The 22,506-nt window shown below is 40.6% G+C and overlaps 1 protein-coding gene and 1 non-coding gene across 2 annotated transcripts; one reads left to right on the top strand and one right to left on the bottom strand.

Annotated features, from left to right (window-relative positions):
* Nucleotides 1-2,581: 2,581 nt before the first annotated feature.
* Nucleotides 2,582-12,519, bottom strand: LOC146888924 (uncharacterized). Its single transcript, XM_085666745.1, has 8 exons — nt 12,286-12,519; nt 11,325-12,183; nt 10,370-11,114; nt 10,200-10,264; nt 9,589-9,884; nt 9,095-9,291; nt 8,039-8,230; nt 2,582-3,459 (listed from the first exon to the last, which is right to left on the bottom strand). The coding sequence occupies exons 1-8, from the start codon at nt 12,387-12,389 to the stop codon at nt 2,582-2,584; spliced, it is 3,336 nt and encodes a 1,111-aa protein (XP_085522871.1). The 5' UTR covers nt 12,390-12,519.
* LOC146888925 (small nucleolar RNA R71) lies at nt 11,679-11,787 on the top strand. Its single transcript, XR_014984859.1, has one exon. It is a non-coding gene; the product is annotated as a small nucleolar RNA R71 (small nucleolar RNA).
* Nucleotides 12,520-22,506: the final 9,987 nt, after the last annotated feature.

Below are 22,506 nucleotides of genomic sequence, written 5' to 3' on the forward strand. Positions count from 1 at the left end.
CAGTAACATTGAACCATGGCCAAAGTTGACGGCTTAGTCCTAATCTTCTCAAGGAAATAAAATAAAAGGAAGAGATTTTCTTTAAGTACTTGATAATTCTATGGTTAGTATTGTATACTGCTGTTTTAATTATCTGTTATTATCATAATAAAAAGCAAAAAAAATAAACATAAACATTTATCTCTTTCATCAAAAATCAGTATCTTCCTCTCCCACCCTCACAAACATGAGAGTTTTCCATGGAGCAGCTAGATGGTATCAGATTCCAAGAGGACCCTTCTTCAGAATTGGCGAAATAAACAAAAGTTTCAGTTGCAGCTTGCAAGAATCACGTCATTCCCATATATATAAGATGCTTATGTGGTTATGGGTAATTATTATTCGTGTGTCTTTATGTGGAAATTAAACAACTCATCGCACTTGTTGAATTTTAAATTACGATCAGAGAGCCAGAATGTAAGTGGCTCCTACCATACCAAACATTAAAACGAATATGTTTCTGGAATTTTATTTTTGCATGTTCATGGTGTAGTGTATCAACCGTAGTTAAATTTATCTCAATCTAACGTTGCTGGTTGAGTATTGCTTCCACATTTATCTCAGTTAATAGATAGTTTAACGTTGTCATGTTCTTTCACAAAAGACAGAAAGAGAGGGGGGGAAAGCGAGTCCAAGTCATGCAGCTCGAAAGAAACAAAGTTCTAATTTTCAACTCACGCCAAAGATTTCTTCTTTCTTATACCATTTACTCTTCCCGGTTCCACCGTTGATTTATGTCACTACCACCATCTTTTAGAAAACAAACCATTATGTACCAAACTTGACACTTCTAGAACCAGTTATTTTGACTCAAATTCAAAATACTGGACCAGCTTTTATGATTCCCGTAAGTGTTTTTTTAAGGTGGGACGGTTGTTATTAGAGAGAACTTTGACTACACTAAGGTTCGAAACTACTTTATTACACCTAACAATCACATGCAAGAACTTATCTGCTTTTTCATAATGGTAATGGGGTTTTGAATTTACCACCATTAATAAAAGACTTGAAAATTAGTTCACTATGTAACCAAGTAGAGTTAACAATAAACTATACTTTGAAATGGCGTATTTTAGAGACTAGAAGAAAAAAAATTTCTTGCGAATGTTACTGTATTATAGTTAATGGGCTCCCTATATTTAGAGAAGTAATATTTTTTTTTTGTTTTATTATTATATTAAATTTATAATTTTAGAATTTATAATTAGTTGGTCATTTAATAAATTATTAAAGAATATATTATGTTTAAAGTATTACTTCTCTGAATAATTATTTTATTCATTTGATTTATTATTAAACTGATTTACCGTAAAAATAAAAATATATTTCAACTATAACCTTTAATATCTAATAAATTATTATTTTAGTTCTTAAATAGTATTATTAGTTTTTTAAATTTAAAATCTTCATACAAATCTCTAAAATGCTCGAATTCTATATTGAATCGATTTAACCCACGGTATGTATTTCTAAAGATTATTTTTAAAATTATTTGATTTTTAAAATAAATAGATAATTATTTCTTTTAATGTGTGTCCTTATATACATATGTTGTCTATTGTAATATTTATCTATTATAATATAACAACCCTGCAGAAGAGTGATACAAAATATCATGAGACGGACCTTCAAAGATAATGCATCAGAATTAATATACAAAATATGAACTCTTCTTTGATTGTTTTCAGGTTTAGCTGTTGAGTCAGGAAATCATAAGACGGGGCTGGAGGGCCACTGCAAGGTGACAAGATGAAACTGTCACAGCAAAGAATGGTCCATCTTGTAAGGGAAAGAGATTGTAAGAAGATTTGTTGCAGCTGCAGTTGAAGGGATTATATTTTGGCATTTTTTAGCTTAGTTCAAATACTACCAAATATATTCCAGTGATAAACAAGTGAAAGCAGTGATGCATACCTTTAGTCCCTCATTGAAAAGCCATTAAAAAAAAGCAGTCTTAAACGTTGACAATAAAGCAGCATAATAATGTCTCAATGGTTTCAACTTTCAAGTACCACCTAAGATTTACTAATGCAACCCACGTTCTTCTTGATTTTTTCTCTCTTAATAGTAGAAGGTGGAAGGGAGTAAAAGGAAACTCGATATCAATCCTACTGAGGCACATACAAATTTGACTAATCAAATTAACTTACATAATTCACAACATAGAAACAGTCTAATTAATGCTCAGCGATTTAAAAGCTAAACAAGGGTGCTGGAAGATGAATACAGGCTAATTTTACAATTCAACATTGGAGCATATCCCAGCTGGGGAACAAGTCAACAAGATCAAGAAAAGTATACTCTGCATACCTCTTTAAAGGAGCAGTCAAAGTGGATTGCTTATTTTCGTGTGGATCTTCCAAGGTTCTTATGACCACCAAATTACCATGGGAAAGAAAGATGCATAATCAATAAACAGATACAATAAACGAGCCATCTTCATTACTACAATGAGACATTCCATGGTTATGCACAACACTATCTAAATAATTTCAGTATTAGAACCCTGTGGAAGAGTGAAAAAACAGAATTGAAGGTATGGTTATGCCTCCAGATAATGACCCTTGTATGCTACTAATAACTCCTCTGCATTTTCTCTGAACTGTGATATATACTTGTCCAAGAACATCTCCTCAGACAAGCACAACACATGAATATAACTGGGGACTTTCTTGCAGAGATTTTTTGATTTCAACAGTTGGAAGACTTTATATCGAGGAAGCACGCGATCCTCCATGCTGTACATTAAAATCTTAGGCTGGTGAATAAGGACTGACTTGGGCAGCTTAACTGTATGCAAGAAGAATTTCATTCCAACTTTCAACTTCTTCTCTAATGTTCTAAACAAAGTCGGGGTTCTCTTGAACATTTGCAGGCCCTCATCCTTCGAAAAACCAAAACAATTAATTAGTTTCAACTTTCTCTCAAATGTTTTATCGCTCAAACAACTTAATGTATGAATTGCATGGACAAACATTCTTGAATTTTCACGGAAACCCAAGTCTACAGCTCGAGAAACATTGTTTTCAATAGTAGACCGCTGTGCAACGAAAAGCCTTGGATGAAGTTTGAGTAGCAATGAAAGATGAGTCCCAAGAATGCCACAACTCTCCAAGAAGACGACATTCTCCATAATTCTTTTGTACTTTGGGGGTATCCAGCCACATCTGTGCAAGACAAGAATAAAATCTTTCTGGTCGTAGACAATTTTCCTAATAGCTTCAACTGAGGGGACCAATGTTTTCTTCAAGCTATGAGTCAAAATGGAGGGATTCTTTGAAATGAAGCTGCATAACTCGTAACCCTGGAATCCAGACATCTGAAATAGCTGAATTTTGGGTCTCAAGATTTTCTCAACGTTTGTAAACAGTATCTGGGGTCTTTGACGAATCAGGGAGAGAATCTGGCTTTGGGAAAAGCCTATTAATTTGAAGAAAGTGAGCACTGATAAGGGGTTTTGACGGAATCAGCACCCTGAAACACGTTTGGAGACATAAAGGGATTGGGTTCTGGAGAACTGCAAGTCGGAATTCAGGTAATCAATTATTGAAGTGGTTTTGTTGAAGTGTAGGCAACGGCTTTTGGTTGAGAAAGAGAGGAAGAATGTCATAGACTGATAAGAGAATTGATTGAAAAGAGAAGATGAAACAGCATGGTGTGACTTGAGAGACTGCATTGGTTCTGTGATCGTAGATGAATGAATGCTTTGTTTAGAATCAACCAAAAAACAACGTATTTTTTAGGTTGTCTATTTCGAATTTGAAGTCACCAAACGTTGGCAGCCCTAATCAAGATAATCCCCAAATCTGATTCTCAAGGGTTTCAAAGAACCCTAAATCCCCAATTTCTTTAACCTTTCGTCTCTCGCTTGGATTTCAAACCCTTCTTCTTCATTGAGCACGGCCAAATCACGATGAAGAAGACTGAACCCTTTCTTGAAGTTGCGTTCTCGTCGACGGTGGGTTGCTGATAGAGGCCGTACCCCACCAAATTAAAACATATTAAATGCAGTACATGAAAGTGAACCAAGTCGTCTCCCAACGACCAATATTTTCATTCAAAGCCAATTTTCCAGATGAACACAACAATAAAACACAGGGGGGAGGGGGGTTGGCAGACAGATTCAGAATGCTAATCAATAGATTAATTTAAATGCTACAGTGACTAAAACCGTATTGACATCCCTGATTCAAACGCAATTTCACTTATCATAGGCCACCAAATTAACACCAACCCTGCCTTGTCTCAATCCACTAGATAATAATTCACTAAGCGAAAATTACAATCTAGCTTCATTATGCAATTAAGCAATGCACACATCCTTAAATTCGTGACAGCCAAGCTACATACATTAAGCATGAACGTATCTTAAACAAAACACATGCAATTACTCTGTAAATTAAGCATTGACAGATTCACCACATGCATTCCACGAATTCAGAACAAAAACATGGCAGATTTCACAAAACAAGCACAACCTCAAAGCTTCATTGCATTTTTCATCAAGGAGTCAATACACGAATTTAGCTAGACATGGAAATGAGTAATTAAACACTTCAAAACTGAAATCACAAAAATCAGAACCAAGAACCAAGAACCAAGAACCCTTCAAATCTGAAAACGCAATTTAAGAGCAAAAATTGAGATTTCAAAGCTTAAATGGAATGCAAAACAGTGTTATCATATATAAATGCGAAAACCCCATGAATGGATATTGTTCCAAGTCAATAAAATCCACAAACCGAACTGCCCAACCAAGAAAACGAATTCCAAACGTAAAACCCTCAATGGGTGCTGTCAAATATGCATAAAAACGGTAAAAATGAGCCAAAAACGTGAAAAACCGCAAGGGGGACGTCCATGGAAGCTTGGAGAACGAAAATGGAGATTTTGAAGAGAGGTTGAAGATGAATGAGCGGCTGCCTTCTTCTCATGCAGACCTAATTCGTGGTCATATCACCCATGCCACTCAGAATTACAAAACTGCCATTATAAGCCGCAAAATTACAAAAATGCCACTATGGGCCTCAAATGTTGACCCATTGACTTTGCTGACGTGGAAATGACATGGAAATGATGTGGCAATGATGTGGAAAGTTTCTTCAACTAAATATTAATGTCCAAGCTCCAAAATTGCGTCACCCAAATACCTAAAAATAATTAAAAACAAAAATTAGGCCAAATAATGTGAAATTAGTCCAAATTCGGAACAATGGCCCAATAAAGCCCAACAGATGAAAAACACTCTAATGATGAACAATTAAGCACTAATCAACTGTCTAATGGGTGCACAAAGGCTAGTGGAATAGAAGAAAATAATGACTCATCAAAATCGACCACACTTACCCTTTTGCACTCCTGGGCAAAATTAAAGAGTAAAGCAAAGCAAGGACATCACAAACATAACAAGGGAGACAAAAAGACACAAGACAAACAGACACATGACAAACGGACTCGACACAGACAAATGGAAACACATCTAACACATAAGGATTCAAAGCTGCAAGGTATCCGTGAACATCATCCAAGCAGTTCAAAACATGTCAAGTACTCAGTTCAGCTTAAGGAGAGAATTGAAAGCAACATAACCTCACGAAATATGCACTGTATCACTCAAATCTCTAGGCTACTGTTTACTCTCAAAGCACCCTTGAAAAACAAACATCAAACAGACTTGGCAAGCCTCTAGAACGAACAACCAAACCAGAAACACATGCAGGTCAAGATCAGAAGGACTTTTCAAGGTTGTAATGGGGCTGAGGACAAGGTGTGGAGCATATGGATAAGTAGCTAAGCAACCAAGGAAATAGAGGAGCAGTGGGTAATAAGTCTCAATCAATCATGAAAGTAATCCCAAACACCAACACTTCCAACTTCGGTTCTCACACAATGCTCAAATCCAAACTCCTTTTTATTTCTTTTCTTTATTCTCTTTTCTTTTCTTTTTCTTTCTTCTTTTTTCTATACAGAGAACATGCAGAGAAACAACAATTTTGAAATCCCACTTTGGTGTACAAATGAGCAATTCCAAGAACCAACAACAAGTGCGCGCACAACCACACTTGTTGTGCGCGACCACACTTAATTGAGCACCCATTCCCAAAACAATTCCAAAGCTCCAAAATTTCCTAAGGTAGGAATAATCATGGTTTTTCAGGCTAAGGGCTTGTAATGAGCTGTAAAACAATGAAAGGGTATGCAGGCTCAAAAAGGGGTATCAACGGAAACAGTTCAAGGTAGGCTCATCTGGTTGTAGGCTCACAGAACAAAATTGCCTAAATCATATCCCAACATGCATGTGAATCAGAAAGGCATTCAGAAAGAGTCAAGCCAAGGCCACTGTGCAAGCATTCAAGAGGCATATATCACACAATCAAAGAACAGAGAGTGGCTCAAATTCTTACACAGGGTAAACTAATTCCAAAAGCAAGTTGACATGCAAAGACAAAGCAAGGATAACAGTTCACAGAATAACCAACAACTCATCCTCCAAGAGTGAAATGAGTGTTCCAAACAGAAAGCAAAAACATAACACACTAACTAACACTAATTAACAAAAATGAAACAAACAAACGGAAACAACAACAGACGGACAGACCTGGACAAGTGCAATAAAAGTAAAGAAGAAGGAGAAAGAAAAGGAAAGAAAACTCCCTGAATCATGGTGAAATAGAAGTGGGGTCAAGCAGGGAAGTTTCCTCCACAACAGTATCCACCAAGGCAGGATTGCTGAGGAATGGCTTAAGACGATGCCCATTCACTTTGAAGCTCTTATCTGTGGACTGGCTTTTGATTTCAACTGCACCATAAGGATAAACATTAGTGACAACAAAAGGACCAATCCACTTTGATCTCAACTTACCCCCCATGAGTCCAAGTCTGGAGTTATACAGTAAAACTTGCTGACCAATAACAAACTCCTTTCTAGCAATGGAGCTATCATGGAATCTCTTGGTCTTCTCCTTGTAGAACATAGAGTTCTGATATGCCTCCAAACGGATCTCATCCAACTCGTTCAACTGCAGCTTCCTTTCCTCCCCAGCTTGATCAAGAGAGAAGTTGCATGACTTGACAGCCCAGTAGGCTCGATGCTCTATCTCCACTGGAAGGTGGCATGGCTTACCAAAGACAACCCGATAAGGAGACATCCCTATAGGTGCCTTGTAAGCAGTCCTGTGAGCCCATAGAGCATCCTCAAGTCTATTGCTCCAATCCTTCCTGTTGGGCTGCACAATCTTCTCCAAGATCCTCTTGATTTCTCTATTTGAGATCTTGGCTTGCCCATTAGTTTAGGGGTGATATGGTGTAGAAAGTTTTTGCACAACCCCGTACTTTTGAAGCAAAACCCCCAAGGATCTGTTGCAAAAATGGGTGCCTTGGTCACTAACAATAGCTCGAGGAACTCCAAACCTGCAAAATATGTGAGACCTAACAAAGTCCACAACAACTCGAGCATCATTAGTTCTAGTGGGTTTGGCTTCCACCCATTTTGAAACATAATCAACAGCAAGCAAGATGTAAGTGAAACCAAAAGAGACAGGGAAAGGGCCCATGAAATCTATACCCCAGACGTCAAACACCTCACAAAATAGCATGGGTTGTTGAGGCATATGTTGTCTCCAAGAAATGGCTCCTCCTGCTCGTTGGCATTCCTCACACGTGCTACATATCCTCCACGCATCCTTGAAGATTGTGGGCCAATAAAATCCACAATCTAGCACCTTGCGAGGTGTCCTTTGTGTGCCAAGGTGACCACCAGGTGCAGATGAATGACAAAATTTGGGGACCGAGTCAATCTCATGGTCCGGAATGCATATCCTGGTAACCTGATCATTGCACATTTTCCACAGATAGGGGTCATACCAAATGTAATACCTAGCATCGCTCTTGAGTTTATCACATTGAGCTCTGGATGCTAGGGGAGGAAAAACAGAAGCAGCAAGATAATTAACAATGTTAGCAAACCAAGGTGAGGAAGAAGTAGAGAGTGTCAACAAACTTTCATCGGGAAAGTCATCCTGGATCGGTGTAGCAGCATCATCAGTAGACCTCTCAATCCTGCTTAGGTGGTCTGCAACCAGGTTTTGTGCTCCGCTCCTATCACGGATCTCCAAATCAAATTCTTGGAGCCAGAGCATCCATCTTATCAGTCGAGGTTTTGATTCTGCCTTCTTCAACAGGTACTTAAGAGCTACATGGTCAGTAAACACAACAACAGGAGAACCAAGCAGATAAGATCGAAACTTTTCAAGTGCAAAAACTACCGCAAGGAGCTCTTTTTCTGTTGTGGTATAGTTTGCTTGGGCAGCATCTAATGTCCTGGAGGCGTAGTAGATTACCCTCGGTTGCTTATCAATCCTTTGAGCTAGAACAGCCCCTAATGCATAGTTGGATGCATCACACATAAGCTCAAATGGGGCTGTCCAGTCGGGCGCCTGAATGATTGGAGTTGTGGTCAAGGCCTTCTTGAGGCAATCAAAAGCCTCTTTGCATCCTTCATCAAAGATGAAGTCAACATCTTTTTGCAGTAGGTTAGACAGTGGGAGGGCCTTCTTACTGAAGTCTTGAATGAAGCGCCTGTAAAACCCTGCATGGCCAAGAAAAGAACGAACCTCTCGCACAAAAGAGGGGTAAGGCAATTGTGAAATAATTGAGATCTTGGCAGGGTCAACTTCAATGCCCTTTTTTGAAATTATATGCCCCAATACTATGCCTTGTTCTACCATGAAATGACATTTCTCAAAATTGAGAACAAGGTTAGATTGGATGCACCTGTTTAAAACTCTGTCCAAACTATCCAAACATGCATCAAATGAGGACCCATATACAGTAAAGTCATCCATAAACACCTCTATGCATTTTTCAAGAAAATAACTAAAAATGCTAAGCATGCACCGCTGGAATGTGCCAGGGGCATTGCATAGGCCAAACGGCATCCTCCTATAGGCAAAAGTGCCAAAGGGGCAGGTGAATGTGGTTTTTTCTTGGTCCTCAGGTGCAATGCAAATTTGAAAATAACCAGAAAACCCATCAAGAAAGCAATAATGGGACTTACCTGCCAAGCGCTCAAGCATCTGATCAATAAAAGGCAGGGGGAAGTGGTCTTTTCTGGTTTCTTGATTTAGCCTTCTGTAGTCAATGCAAACCCTCCAACTGTTTTGCACTCTTGTTGGAATTAGCTCCTCTTTTTCGTTCTTGACTACAGTGAGGCCAGTCTTCTTTGGAACAACATGGATGGGGCTAACCCACTGACTGTCAGAAATGGGGTAGATGATCCCAGCTTGTAGAAGCTTGGTCACCTCCTTCTTTACAACATCCGAGATGACAGGGTTGAGTCACCTCTGTGGCTGTCTCACTGGCTTTGCTCCATCTTCCAACAATATCCTGTGCATGCATGTTGATGGGCTAATACTAGGGATGTCAGCCAATGTCCATCCAATTGCCTTCTTATGCTTCTTAAGAACTTGCAACAACCTCTGCTCTTGTTCAGCAGTGAGGGAGGTGGAAATGATGACAGGCAGTTTGTCCTCCTCCTCTAAGTAGACATACTTGAGGTTGTCTGGCAGTGGTTTCAACTCTGGAGTACTGGATGCTGGCTGAATATCAGGAACCAGAGGGGGGGGAGAAATGGGTTCCACAACCTGTACCTGAGCATAACAATCAGATGCGTATGTACTTCCTGCAACATGGTTAGTGCAACCTGATTGTATAACATCAAAGTCAATAGGTACAACATCCAGAGAGTGAAACTCAGTAGATTCAACATTATCCACATCATATTCAGCATCATTAGGATCAGAATTAGAATCAGAATCAGAATCATCAATGCATGCAAATTCAGACAACTCAGACACAAATGAATGTTTAAATGCATGCAAAGAGTGGAAATCAGAGATCAATCCATCAACAGCATCATCAATAATATCCACGTGAAAAACAGAATGATCCTCAGAAGGATGTTTCATGGCATCCATAATGTTGAATCGCACAACAATATCATCAAACTCCATGGACAAAGTACCTGCATGGACATCAATTTTGGTTCGTGCAGTTTTCAAAAATGGTCTGCCTAAAATGATTGGTGCAGAACCATGTGAAAATCCCTCTTCCATATCAAGAATGTAAAAATCAGCAGGGAAAATCAATTCACCAACACGAACCAAAACATCATCAACCAAACCTGCGGGGTGGGCAACACTTATATTTGCCAACTGAATCACCACACCTGTAGGTTGCAAGGGTCCAAGAGAAAGAGATTTAAAAATAGATAGAGGCATTACATTTATTGAAGCACCAAGATCAAGCATTACATTTTCAAATTTATTGTTACCTATGATGCAAGGTACACAAAATGTACTTGGGTCCTTGCACTTCTCAGGAATCTGAGGAACAGATTTACCTATCAATGCTGACACGTTTCTGCCCATGCTGATCTTTTCGTTTCCTTTTAGCCTCCTTTTGTGCGTGCATAGCTCCTTCAAGAACTTTGCATATCTGGGAATTTTTTTTATGGCATCCAACAGAGGTATGTTCACCTCCACCTTCCTAAAAGTTTCCAAGATCTCCCTGTCAACCTCTTCCATCTTTTTGCTTGGAATGGCTCTTGAAGGGAAAGGAAGAGGTATGGAAGGTGCAGCAGTAGAGGTGGAAGGTGTAGAAGTCGCACCAGATGTGGAAGGACCAGCTGCATGAGCATCACGCTTTCTCTGAAGTTTGGCAGGGTCGGCTTCCTTTGGAGGTGTAGGCTCAGGAGTGGGAACTTCAATGTTCTTCCCAGATGTTAATGTAATGGCACTCACATTCCTCAGATTTTCCACCGTCTGTGATGGAAGCTTGTCAGAATTCTGAGCCTGTGCCTGGTTTAGCTGAGTGGCCATCTGCCCCATTTGATTTGTCAAACTCTGGATTGAGGCCCTAGTCTCCTGCTGAAATTGCATATTTTGAAGGGTCATCATCCTGACTAACTCCTCCAATGAAGTAGAAGAAGAAGGTGCAGGTGCTATAGCAGGAGCTGGTGTGGGTAGATGTGGAACAAGAGCAGCTTGTGGTGCAGGTGCAACTCTTTGTTGTGGAGGGGGTTGCACATTTTGAAATTGTTGGGGCTGCTGGTTACCCTGGTTTCCCCATCTCAAATTAGGGTGATTCCTCCATCCTGGATTATATCTGTTTGTTGAAAAATCATGGTTCTGTTGTTGATGTTGGGGCCTATTGTTGAAAATATTTGCTGCATAGGCCTGAGGCGTATCCACTGGTGTAGAAGAAGAAGCAGCAGTAGCAGCCTGTTGTTGCAACGCTGGGCAAGAGTCTGTAAAGTGATCAACAGATGTACAAAGGCCACAAACTCTTGCAGCTGGAGCTCTCTGATTGGAAGCAAGTTGATTGACAAGTGAGGTAAGAGCATCAATCTTACTTTCCAACTTCTTTGTGTACTCGGCTGCCCCCAGATCATGTACACCTCTAACAACTATGGCATCACTCCTTGTGCCAAATTGTTGAGAATTTGAAGCCATGTTTTCTATCAGTTGCCTGGCTGCAGCTGGGGTTATGTTACCAAGGGCACCACCACTTGCGGCATCAATCATATTTCGATCCATGTGGTGCAAGCCTTCATGAAAATACTGCAGAAGGAGATGTTCAGAAATCTGATGGTGTGGACAGCTTGAACAGAGATTCTTGAACCTCTCCCAGTACTCATAAAGGGTCTCCCCAGATTGCTGCTTGATGCCAGAAATCTCCTTCCGTATGGCTGTTGTCCTTGAAGCAGGAAAGAACTTGGCAAGGAACAATCTCTTAAGGTCATCCCAGCTTGTGATGGACCTGGGTGCTAGGTAGTACAGCCAGTCTTTCGCATTACCCTCCAAAGAATGAGGGAAAGCCTTCAAGTATACATGGTCCTCTTGTACATCTGCAGGCTTCATGGTGGAACAGACGACATGAAACTGCTTCAAGTGTTTGCACGGGTCCTCACCTGCAAGACCATGAAACTTTGGCAACAAGTGTATTAAACCAGTTTTCAGCACATATGGAACCTCCTCCTCAGGGTATTGTATGCATAAATTATCATAAGTGAACTCTGGTGCAGTGAGCTCACTCATGGTTCTCTCATGATGTGGAGGAGGTGGAGGAGGTTGAGCCATGTTATCAGTATGAAAATGCTCAGAATAAACAGTATGCTCAGAATGCAAGGAATGAGGAGTGTCAGGAATTTGATGAGAATCAGAAGAATCAGGAAAAGTCACTGAATATTCAGCATGCAAAGATGGATTCCTAAGATGCCTACTTCCTCTGTGGAATGTCCTATCAATTTCAGGGTCAAATGGTTGTAATTCACTTGGGTTTCCCCTAGTCATGCACCAAAAAGCACTAATTGTAGTGATATTGGCATAACAAAGGGTATAACTACAAGTATACTCAAACGACCTTCAAATGACTTGAAAATTGGTAGGATATTCCTTTGAGTGGTCAAACAGAAGCACAAAAAAAATCAGATCAAAACTCAAAGCACAAGTATTTTTAACAATTTTTCAAAAGTAAGAAAAATGAAGAAAAATCACAAAAAACATTGCTGAAATGTAGAAAATGGCATTTTCTGGAGAATCTGATTTTGCAAACCGGCAGAGCCGGTTATGACAAGGTAGGAAATCAAATTCTACCCCAAATCCATATAAAATAATAGTGATTCTGATAACCAGAGCAAAAGTTATGGTCCTTTGAAGTTTCACTTAAAATCAGTCCAAATTTTTTTTGAATCTCTTAACTCAGACTATACCAATTGCTCTAGCTATTTTTCCTATCAAGTTCAACGTCTTAGAAGTGGGGAAAAAAAAATTCAAGTTAAAACAAGCTCCGTAGCTACCAAAACAAAAATCCAGAAGTTAAATGCCAGATTCGGACACTATTCAAACACTATTCACTACTACAAATGACACTATTCGCGGGGGTCTGTCTGGTCTGGTCTTTTGCAGGTACCGTGGTGGCTGTCGCATTGGCGCAATCGACATCGATTTCTGTCACGGTGGCCTGCGGTTCTGTTTGGAACGGAGGTGGAGAATTCTCGCAATGTAGGTGTGTTTGCGTCTGGTTTCGCGTCTTCTCCAGGCAGCTGTTTTCGTCGCAGGTGGCTGCGTGGTGGCCGGCGCCGCAGTGATGGGGATTTCGCGTCAGAAAGTGCCCTCGTCGTCGATCTGATTCGCAGTGGTTCTGCAACGCGTGGCTTCGTCAACGTGTGGTGGTTCGTCGTGGCAGCCTGGTTTCGCGAGACATCTGCTGGCTCTGGTTTCGTCGCAGCGGAGGTGGCTCGCAACACCGATCTGGTTGTGTTCGCGTAGGTGGCTCGCGACGGCGGCGATCTGGTTCGGGACGGCGGCTTCGCAAGCGGCAATTTGATTTTCCAGGCCCTTTTTTTGGCCGTCAATGGCTGTGGTTTGCTCTAAAGTGTGCCGGCAGAGATTCCGTTTAGGGGTTAGTTCATGCGCGTGGGAGAAGATAAAAACCTGATAACTAGAGCAAAAGTTATGGTCCTTTGAAGTTTCACTTAAAATCAGTCCAAAATTTTTTTGAATCTCTTAACTCAGACCATACCAATTGCTCTAGCTATTTTTCCTATCAAGTTCAACGTCTTAGAAGTGGGGAAAAAAATTTCAAGTTAAAACAAGCTCCGTAGCTAGCAAAACAAAAATCCAGAAGTTAAATGCCAGATTCGGACACTATTCAAACACTATTCACTACTACAAATGACACTATTCATGCGCGCCGCGACACTATTCACTACACTAAACTGAAACACACAGGAATGGAATCAGACACTGAACTTAACACAACATTAACATCACAATGAACATATACCAACTCAACCACACTTGAACTACACACACACCAAAACACAGAACACAAACACACTGAAAATTTTACTTTGAACGAAACGATTGGTCCCCGGCAACGGCGCCAAATTTGATAGAGGCCGTACCCCACCAAATTAAAACATATTAAATGCAGTACATGAAAGTGAACCAAGTCGTCTCCCAACGACCAATATTTTCATTCAAAGCCAATTTTCCAGATGAACACAACAATAAAACACAGGGGGGAGGGGGGTTGGCAGACAGATTCAGAATGCTAATCAATAGATTAATTTAAATGCTACAGTGACTAAAACCGTATTGACATCCCTGATTCAAACGCAATTTCACTTATCATAGGCCACCAAATTAACACCAACCCTGCCTTGTCTCAATCCACTAGATAATAATACACTAAGCGAAAATTACAATCTAGCTTCATTATGCAATTAAGCAATGCACACATCCTTAAATTCGTGACAGCCAAGCTACATACATTAAGCATGAACGTATCTTAAACAAAACACATGCAATTACTCTGTAAATTAAGCATTGACAGATTCACCACATGCATTCCACGAATTCAGAACAAAAACATGGCAGATTTCACAAAACAAGCACAACCTCAAAGCTTCATTGCATTTTTCATCAAAGAGCCAATACACGAATTTAGCTAGACATGGAAATGAGTAATTAAACACTTCAAAACTTAAATCACAAAAATCAGAACCAAGAACCAAGAACCAAGAACCCTTCAAATCTGAAAACGCAATTTAAGTGCAAAAATTGAGATTTCAAAGCTTAAATGGAATGCAAAACAGTGTTATCATATATAAATGCGAAAACCCCATGAATGGGTATTGTTCCAAGTCAATAAAATCCACAAACCGAACTGCCCAACCAAGAAAACGAATTCCAAACGTAAAACCCTCAATGGGTGCTGTCAAATATGCATAAAAACGGTAAAAATGAGCCAAAAACGTGAAAAACCGCAAGGGGGACGTCCATGGAAGCTTGGAGAACGAAAATGGAGGTTTTGAAGAGAGGTTGAAGATGAATGAGCGGCTGCCTTCTTCTCATGCAGACCTAATTCGTGGTCATATCACCCATGCCACTCAGAATTACAAAACTGCCATTATAAGCCGCAGAATTACAAAAATGCCACTATGGGCCTCAAATGTTGACCCATTGACTTTGCTGACGTGGAAATGACATGGAAATGATGTGGCAATGATGTGGAAAGTTTCTTCAACTAAATATTAATGTCCAAGCTCCAAAATTGCTTCACCCAAATACCTAAAAATAATTAAAAACAAAAATTAGGCCAAATAATGTGAAATTAGTCCAAATTCGGAACAGTGGCCCAAGAAAGCCCAACAGATGAAAAACACTCTAATGATGAACAATTAAGCACTAATCAACTGTCTAATGGGTACACAAAGGCTAGTGGAATAGAAGAAAATAATGACTCATCAGTTGCTTCGCGGGGGTCTGTCTGGTCTGGTTTTTTGCAGGTACCGTGGTGGCTGTCGCATTGGCGCAATCGACATCGATTTCTGTCACGGTGGCCTGCGGTTCTGTTTGGAACGGAGGTGGAGGATTCTCGCAATGTAGGTGTGTTTGCGTCTGGTTTCGCGTCTTCTCCAGGTAGCTTTTTTCGTCGCAGGTGGCTGCGTGGTGGCCGGCGCCGCAGTGATGGGGATTTCGCGTCAGAAAGTGCCCTCGTCGTCGATCTGATTCGCAGTGGTTCTGCAACGCGTGGCTTCGTCAACGTGTGGTGGTTCGTCGTGGCAGCCTGGTTTCGCGAGACATCTGCTGGCTCTGGTTTCGTCGCAGTGGAGGTGGCTCGCAACACCGATCTGGTTGTGTTCGCGTAGGTGGCTCGCGATGGCGCCGATCTGGTTCGGGACGGCGGCTTCGCAAGCGGAAATTTGATTTTCCAGGCCCTTTTTTTGGCCGTCAATGGCTGGGGTTTGCTCTAAAGTGTGCCGACAGAGATTCCGTTTAGGGGTTAGTTCATGCGCGTGGGAGAAGATAAAAACCTGATAACCAGAGCAAAAGTTATGGTCCTTTGAAGTTTCACTTAAAATCAGTCCAAAATTTTTTTGAATCTCTTAACTCAGACCATACCAATTGCTCTATCTATTTTTCCTATCAAGTTCAACGTCTTAGAAGTGGGGAAAAAAAATTTCAAGTTCAAACAAGCTCCGTAGCTACCAAAACAAAAATCCAGAAGTTAAATGCCAGATTCGGACACTATTCAAACACTATTCACTACTACAAATGACACTATTCATGCGCGCCGCGACACTATTCACTACACTAAACAGAAACACACAGGAATGGAAACAGACACTGAACTTAACACAACATTAACATCACAATGAACATATACCAACTCAACCACACTTGACCTACACACACACCAAAACACAGAACACAAACACACTGAAAATTTTACTTTGAACGAAACGATTGGTCCCCGATAACGGCGCCAAATTTGATAGAGGCCGTACCCCACCAAATTAAAACATATTAAATGCAGTACATGAAAGTGAACCAAGTCGTCTCCCAACGACCAATATTTTCATTCAAAGCCAATTTTCCAGATGAACACAACAATAAAACACAGGGAGGAGGGGGGTTGGCAGACAGATTCAGAATGCTAATCAATAGATTAATTTAAATTCTACAGTGACTAAAACCGTATTGACATCCCTGATTCAAACGCAATTTCACTTATCATAGGCCACCAAATTAACACCAACCCTGCCTTGTCTCAATCCACTAGATAATAATTCACTAAGCGAAAATTACAATCTAGCTTCATTATGCAATTAAGCAATGCACACATCCTTAAATTCGTGACAGCCAAGCTACATACATTAAGCATGAACGTATCTTAAACAAAACACATGCAATTACTCTGTAAATTAAGCATTGACAGATTCACCACATGCATTCCACGAATTCAGAACAAAAACATGGCAGATTTCACAAAACAAGCACAACCTCAAAGCTTCATTGCATTTTTCATCAAGGAGTCAATACACGAATTTAGCTAGACATGGAAATGAGTAATTAAACACTTCAAAACTGAAATCACAAAAATTAGAACCAAGAACCAAGAACCAAGAACCCTTCAAATCTGAAAACGCAATTTAAGAGCAAAAATTGAGATTTCAAAGCTTAAATGGAATGCAAAACAGTGTTATCATATATAAATGCGAAAACCCCATGAATGGGTATTGTTCCAAGTCAATAAAATCCACAAACCGAACTGCCCAACCAAGAAAACGAATTCCAAACGTAAAACCCTCAATGGGTGCTGTCAAATATGCATAAAAACGGTAAAAATGAGCCAAAAACGTGAAAAACCGCAAGGGGGCGTCCATGGAAGCTTGGAGAACGAAAATGGAGGTTTTGAAGAGAGGTTGAAGATGAATGAGCGGCTGCCTTCTTCTCATGCAGACCTAATTCGTGGTCATATCACCCATGCCACCCAGAATTACAAAACTGCCATTATAAGCCGCAGAATTACAAAAATGCCACTATGGGCCTCAAATGTTGACCCATTGACTTTGCTGACGTGGAAATGACATGGAAATGATGTGGCAATGATGTGGAAAGTTTCTTCAACTAAATATTAATGTCCAAGCTCCAAAATTGCTTCACCCAAATACCTAAAAATAATTAAAAACAAAAATTAGGCCAAATAATGTGATATTAGTCCAAATTCGGAACAGTGGCCCAATAAAGCCCAACAGATGAAAAACACTCTAATGATGAACAATTAAGCACTAATCAACTGTCTAATGGGTGCACAAAGGCTAGTGGAATAGAAGAAAATAATGACTCATCAGTTGCTTCGCGGGGGTCTGTCTGGTCTGGTTTTTTGTAGGTACCGTGGTGGCTGTCGCATTGGCGCAATCGACATCGATTTCTGTCACGGTGGCCTGCGGTTCTGTTTGGAACGGAGGTGGAGGATTCTCGCAATGTAAGTGTGTTCGCGTCTGGTTTCGCGTCTTCTCCAGGCAGCTTTTTTCGTCGCAGGTGGCTGCGTGGTGGCCGGTGCCGCAGTGATGGGGATTTCGCGTCAGAAAGTGCCCTCGTCGTCGATCTGATTCGCAGTGGTTCTGCAACGCGTGGCTTCGTCAACGTGTGGTGGTTCGTCGTGGCAGCCTGGTTTCGGGAGACATCTGCTGGCTCTGGTTTCGTCGTAGCGGAGGTGGCTCGCAACACCGATCTGGTTGTGTTCGCGTAGGTGGCTCGTGACGGCGGCGATCTGGTTCGGGACGGCGGCTTCGCAAGCGGCAATTTGATTTTCCAGGCCCTTTTTTTGGCCGTCAATGGCTGTGGTTTGCTCTAAAGTGTGCCGGCAGAGATTCCGTTTAGGGGTTAGTTCATGCGCGTGGGAGAAGATAAAAACCTGATAACCAGAGCAAAAGTTATGGTCCTTTGAAGTTTCACTTAAAATCAGTCCAAAATTTTTTTGAATCTCTTAACTCAGACCATACCAATTGCTCTAGCTATTTTTCCTATCAAGTTCAACGTCTTAGAAGTGGGGAAGAAAAATTTGAAGTTAAAACAAGCTCCGTAGCTACCAAAACAAAAATCCAGAAGTTAAATGCCAGATTCGGACACTATTCAAACACTATTCACTACTACAAATGACACTATTCATGCGCGCCGCGACACTATTCACTACACTAAACAGAAACACACAGGAATGGAAACAGACACTGAACTTAACACAACATTAACATCACAATGAACATATACCAACTCAACCACACTTGAACTACACACACACCAAAACACAGAACACAAACACACTGGAAATTTTACTTTGAACGAAACGATTGGTCCCCGGCAACGGCGCCAAATTTGATAGAGGCCGTACCCCACCAAATTAAAACATACTAAATGCAGTACATGAAAGTGAACCAAGTCGTCTCCCAACGACCAATATTTTCATTCAAAGCCAATTTTCCAGATGAACACAACAATAAAACACAGGGGGGAGGGGGGTTGGCAGACAGATTCAGAATGCTAATCAATAGATTAATTTAAATGCTACAGTGACTAAAACCGTATTGACATCCCTGATTCAAACGCAATTTCACTTATCATAGGCCACCAAATTAACACCAACCCTGCCTTGTCTCAATCCACTAGATAATAATTCACTAAGCGAAAATTACAATCTAGCTTCATTATGCAATTAAGCAATGCACACATCCTTAAATTCGTGACAGCCAAGCTACATACATTAAGCATGAACGTATCTTAAACAAAACACATGCAATTACTCTGTAAATTAAGCATTGACAGATTCACCACATGCATTCCACGAATTCAGAACAAAAACATGGCAGATTTCACAAAACAAGCACAACCTCAAAGCTTCATTGCATTTTTCATCAAGGAGTCAATACACGAATTTAGCTAGACATGGAAATGAGTAATTAAACTCTTCAAAACTGAAATCACAAAAATCAGAACCAAGAACCAAGAACCAAGAACCCTTCAAATCTGAAAACGCAATTTAAGAGCAAAAATTGAGATTTCAAAGCTTAAATGGAATGCAAAACAGTGTTATCATATATAAATGCGAAAACCCCATGAATGGGTATTGTTCCAAGTCAATAAAATCCACAAACCGAACTGCCCAACCAAGAAAACGAATTCCAAACGTAAAACCCTCAATGGGTGCTGTCAAATATGCATAAAAACGGTAAAAATGAGCCAAAAACGTGAAAAACCGCAAGGGGGACGTCCATGGAAGCTTGGAGAACGAAAATGGAGGTTTTGAAGAGAGGTTGAAGATGAATGAGCGGCTGCCTTCTTCTCATGCAGACCTAATTCGTGGTCATATCACCCATGCCACTCAGAATTACAAAACTGCCATTATAAGCCGCAGAATTACAAAAATGCCACTATGGGCCTCAAATGTTGACCCATTGACTTTGCTGACGTGGAAATGACATGGAAATGATGTGGCAATGATGTGGAAAGTTTCTTCAACTAAATATTAATGTCCAAGCTCCAAAATTGCTTCACCCAAATACCTAAAAATAATTAAAAACAAAAATTAGGCCAAATAATGTGAAATTAGTCCAAATTCGGAACAGTGGCCCAATAAAGCCCAACAGATGAAAAACACTCTAATGATGAACAATTAAGCACTAATCAATTGTCTAATGGGTGCACAAAGGCTAGTGGAATAGAAGAAAATAATGACTCATCAGTTGCTTCGCGGGGGTCTGTCTGGTCTGGTTTTTTGCAGGTACCGTGGTGGCTGTCGCATTGGCGCAATCGACATCGATTTCTGTCACGGTGGCCTGCGGTTCTGTTTGGAACGGAGGTGGAGGATTCTCGCAATGTAGGTGTGTTCGCGTCTGGTTTCGCGTCTTCTCCAGGCAGCTTTTTTCGTCGCAGGTGGCTGCGTGGTGGCCGGCGCCGCAGTGATGGGGATTTCGCGTCAGAAAGTGCCCTCGTCGTCGATCTGATTCGCAGTGGTTCTGCAACGTGTGGCTTCGTCAACGTGTGGTGGTTCGTCGTGGCAGCCTGGTTTCGGGAGACATCTGCTGGCTCTGGTTTCGTCGCAGCGGAGGTGGCTCGCAACACCCATCTGGTTGTGTTTGCGTAGGTGGTTCGCGACGGCGGCGATCTGGTTCGAGACGGCGGCTTCGCAAGCGGCAATTTGATTTTCCAGGCCCTTTTTTTGGCCGTCAATGGCTGTGGTTTGCTCTAAAGTGTGCCGGCAGAGATTCCGTTTAGGGGTTAGTTCATGCGCGTGGGAGAAGATAAAAACCTGATAACCAGAGCAAAAGTTATGGTCCTTTGAAGTTTCACTTAAAATCAGTCCAAAATTTTTTTGAATCTCTTAACTCAGACCATACCAATTGCTCTAGCTATTTTTCCTATCAAGTTCAACGTCTTAGAAGTGGGGAAAAAAAATTTCAAGTTAAAACAAGCTCCGTAGCTACCAAAACAAAAATCCAGAAGTTAAATGCCAGATTCGGACACTATTCAAACACTATTCACTACTACAAATGACACTATTCATGCGCGCCGCGACACTATTCACTACACTAAACAGAAACACACAGGAATGGAAACAGACACTGAACTTAACACAACATTAACATCACAATGAACATATACCAACTCAACCACACTTGAACTACACACACACCAAAACACAGAACACAAACACACTGAAAATTTTACTTTGAACGAAACGATTGGTCCCCGACAACGGCGCCAAATTTGATAGAGGCCGTACCCCACCAAATTAAAACATACTAAATGCAGTACATGAAAGTGAACCAAGTCGTCTCCCAACGACCAATATTTTCATTCAAAGCCAATTTTCCAGATGAACACAACAATAAAACACAGGGGGGAGGGGGGTTGGCAGACAGATTCAGAATGCTAATCAATAGATTAATTTAAATGCTACAGTGACTAAAACCGTATTGACATCCCTGATTCAAACGCAATTTCACTTATCATAGGCCACCAAATTAACACCAACCCTGCCTTGTCTCAATCCACTAGATAATAATTCACTAAGCGAAAATTACAATCTAGCTTCATTATGCAATTAAGCAATGCACACATCCTTAAATTCGTGACAGCCAAGCTACATACATTAAGCATGAACGTATCTTAAACAAAACACATGCAATTACTCTGTAAATTAAGCATTGACAGATTCACCACATGCATTCCACGAATTCAGAACAAAAACATGGCAGATTTCACAAAACAAGCACAACCTCAAAGCTTCATTGCATTTTTCATCAAGGAGTCAATACACGAATTTAGCTAGACATGGAAATGAGTAATTAAACACTTCAAAACTGAAATCACAAAAATCAGAACCAAGAACCAAGAACCAAGAACCCTTCAAATCTGAAAACGCAATTTAAGAGCAAAAATTGAGATTTCAAAGCTTAAATGGAATGCAAAACAGTGTTATCATATATAAATGCGAAAACCCCATGAATGGGTATTGTTCCAAGTCAATAAAATCCACAAACCGAACTGCCCAACCAAGAAAACGAATTCCAAACGTAAAACCCTCAATGGGTGCTATCAAATATGCATAAAAACGGTAAAAATGAGCCAAAAACGTGAAAAACCGCAAGGGGGACGTCCATGGAAGCTTGGAGAACGAAAATGGAGGTTTTGAAGAGAGGTTGAAGATGAATGAGCGGCTGCCTTCTTCTCATGCAGACCTAATTCGTGGTCATATCACCCATGCCACTCAGAATTACAAAACTGCCATTATAAGCCGCAGAATTACAAAAATGCCACTATGGGCCGCAAATGTTGACCCATTGACTTTGCTGACGTGGAAATGACATGGAAATGATGTGGCAATGATGTGGAAAGTTTCTTCAACTAAATATTAATGTCCAAGCTCCAAAATTGCTTCACCCAAATACCTAAAAATAATTAAAAACAAAAATTAGGCCAAATAATGTGAAATTAGTCCAAATTCGGAACAGTGGCCCAATAAAGCCCAACAGATGAAAAACACTCTAATGATGAACAATTAAGCACTAATCAACTGTCTAATGGGTGCACAAAGGCTAGTGGAATAGAAGAAAATAAT

The sequence above is a fragment of the Vigna unguiculata genome, chromosome 1 (genome assembly GCF_037176805.1).
Source record: "Vigna unguiculata cultivar grain cowpea cultivar isolate G323 ecotype 2 chromosome 1, ASM3717680v1, whole genome shotgun sequence".
NCBI classification, from domain to species: Eukaryota; Viridiplantae; Streptophyta; class Magnoliopsida; order Fabales; family Fabaceae; genus Vigna; species Vigna unguiculata.

What these genes read in the sequence shown, in the direction of transcription:
- LOC146888924 (XM_085666745.1), bottom strand. Translation starts at nt 12,389, where the DNA reads ATGACTAGGGGAAACCCAAGTGAATTACAACCATTTGACCCTGAAATT. An exon ending in AATCCATCTTTGCATGCTGA is followed by an intron (nt 12,184 to 12,285) that starts ATATTCAGTGAC and finishes GCATTTTCATAC; the next exon opens with TGATAACATGGCTCAACCTC. An exon ending in ACTCTTGCCCAGCGTTGCAA is followed by an intron (nt 11,115 to 11,324) that starts CAACAGGCTGCT and finishes AATGTGCAACCC; the next exon opens with CCTCCACAACAAAGAGTTGC.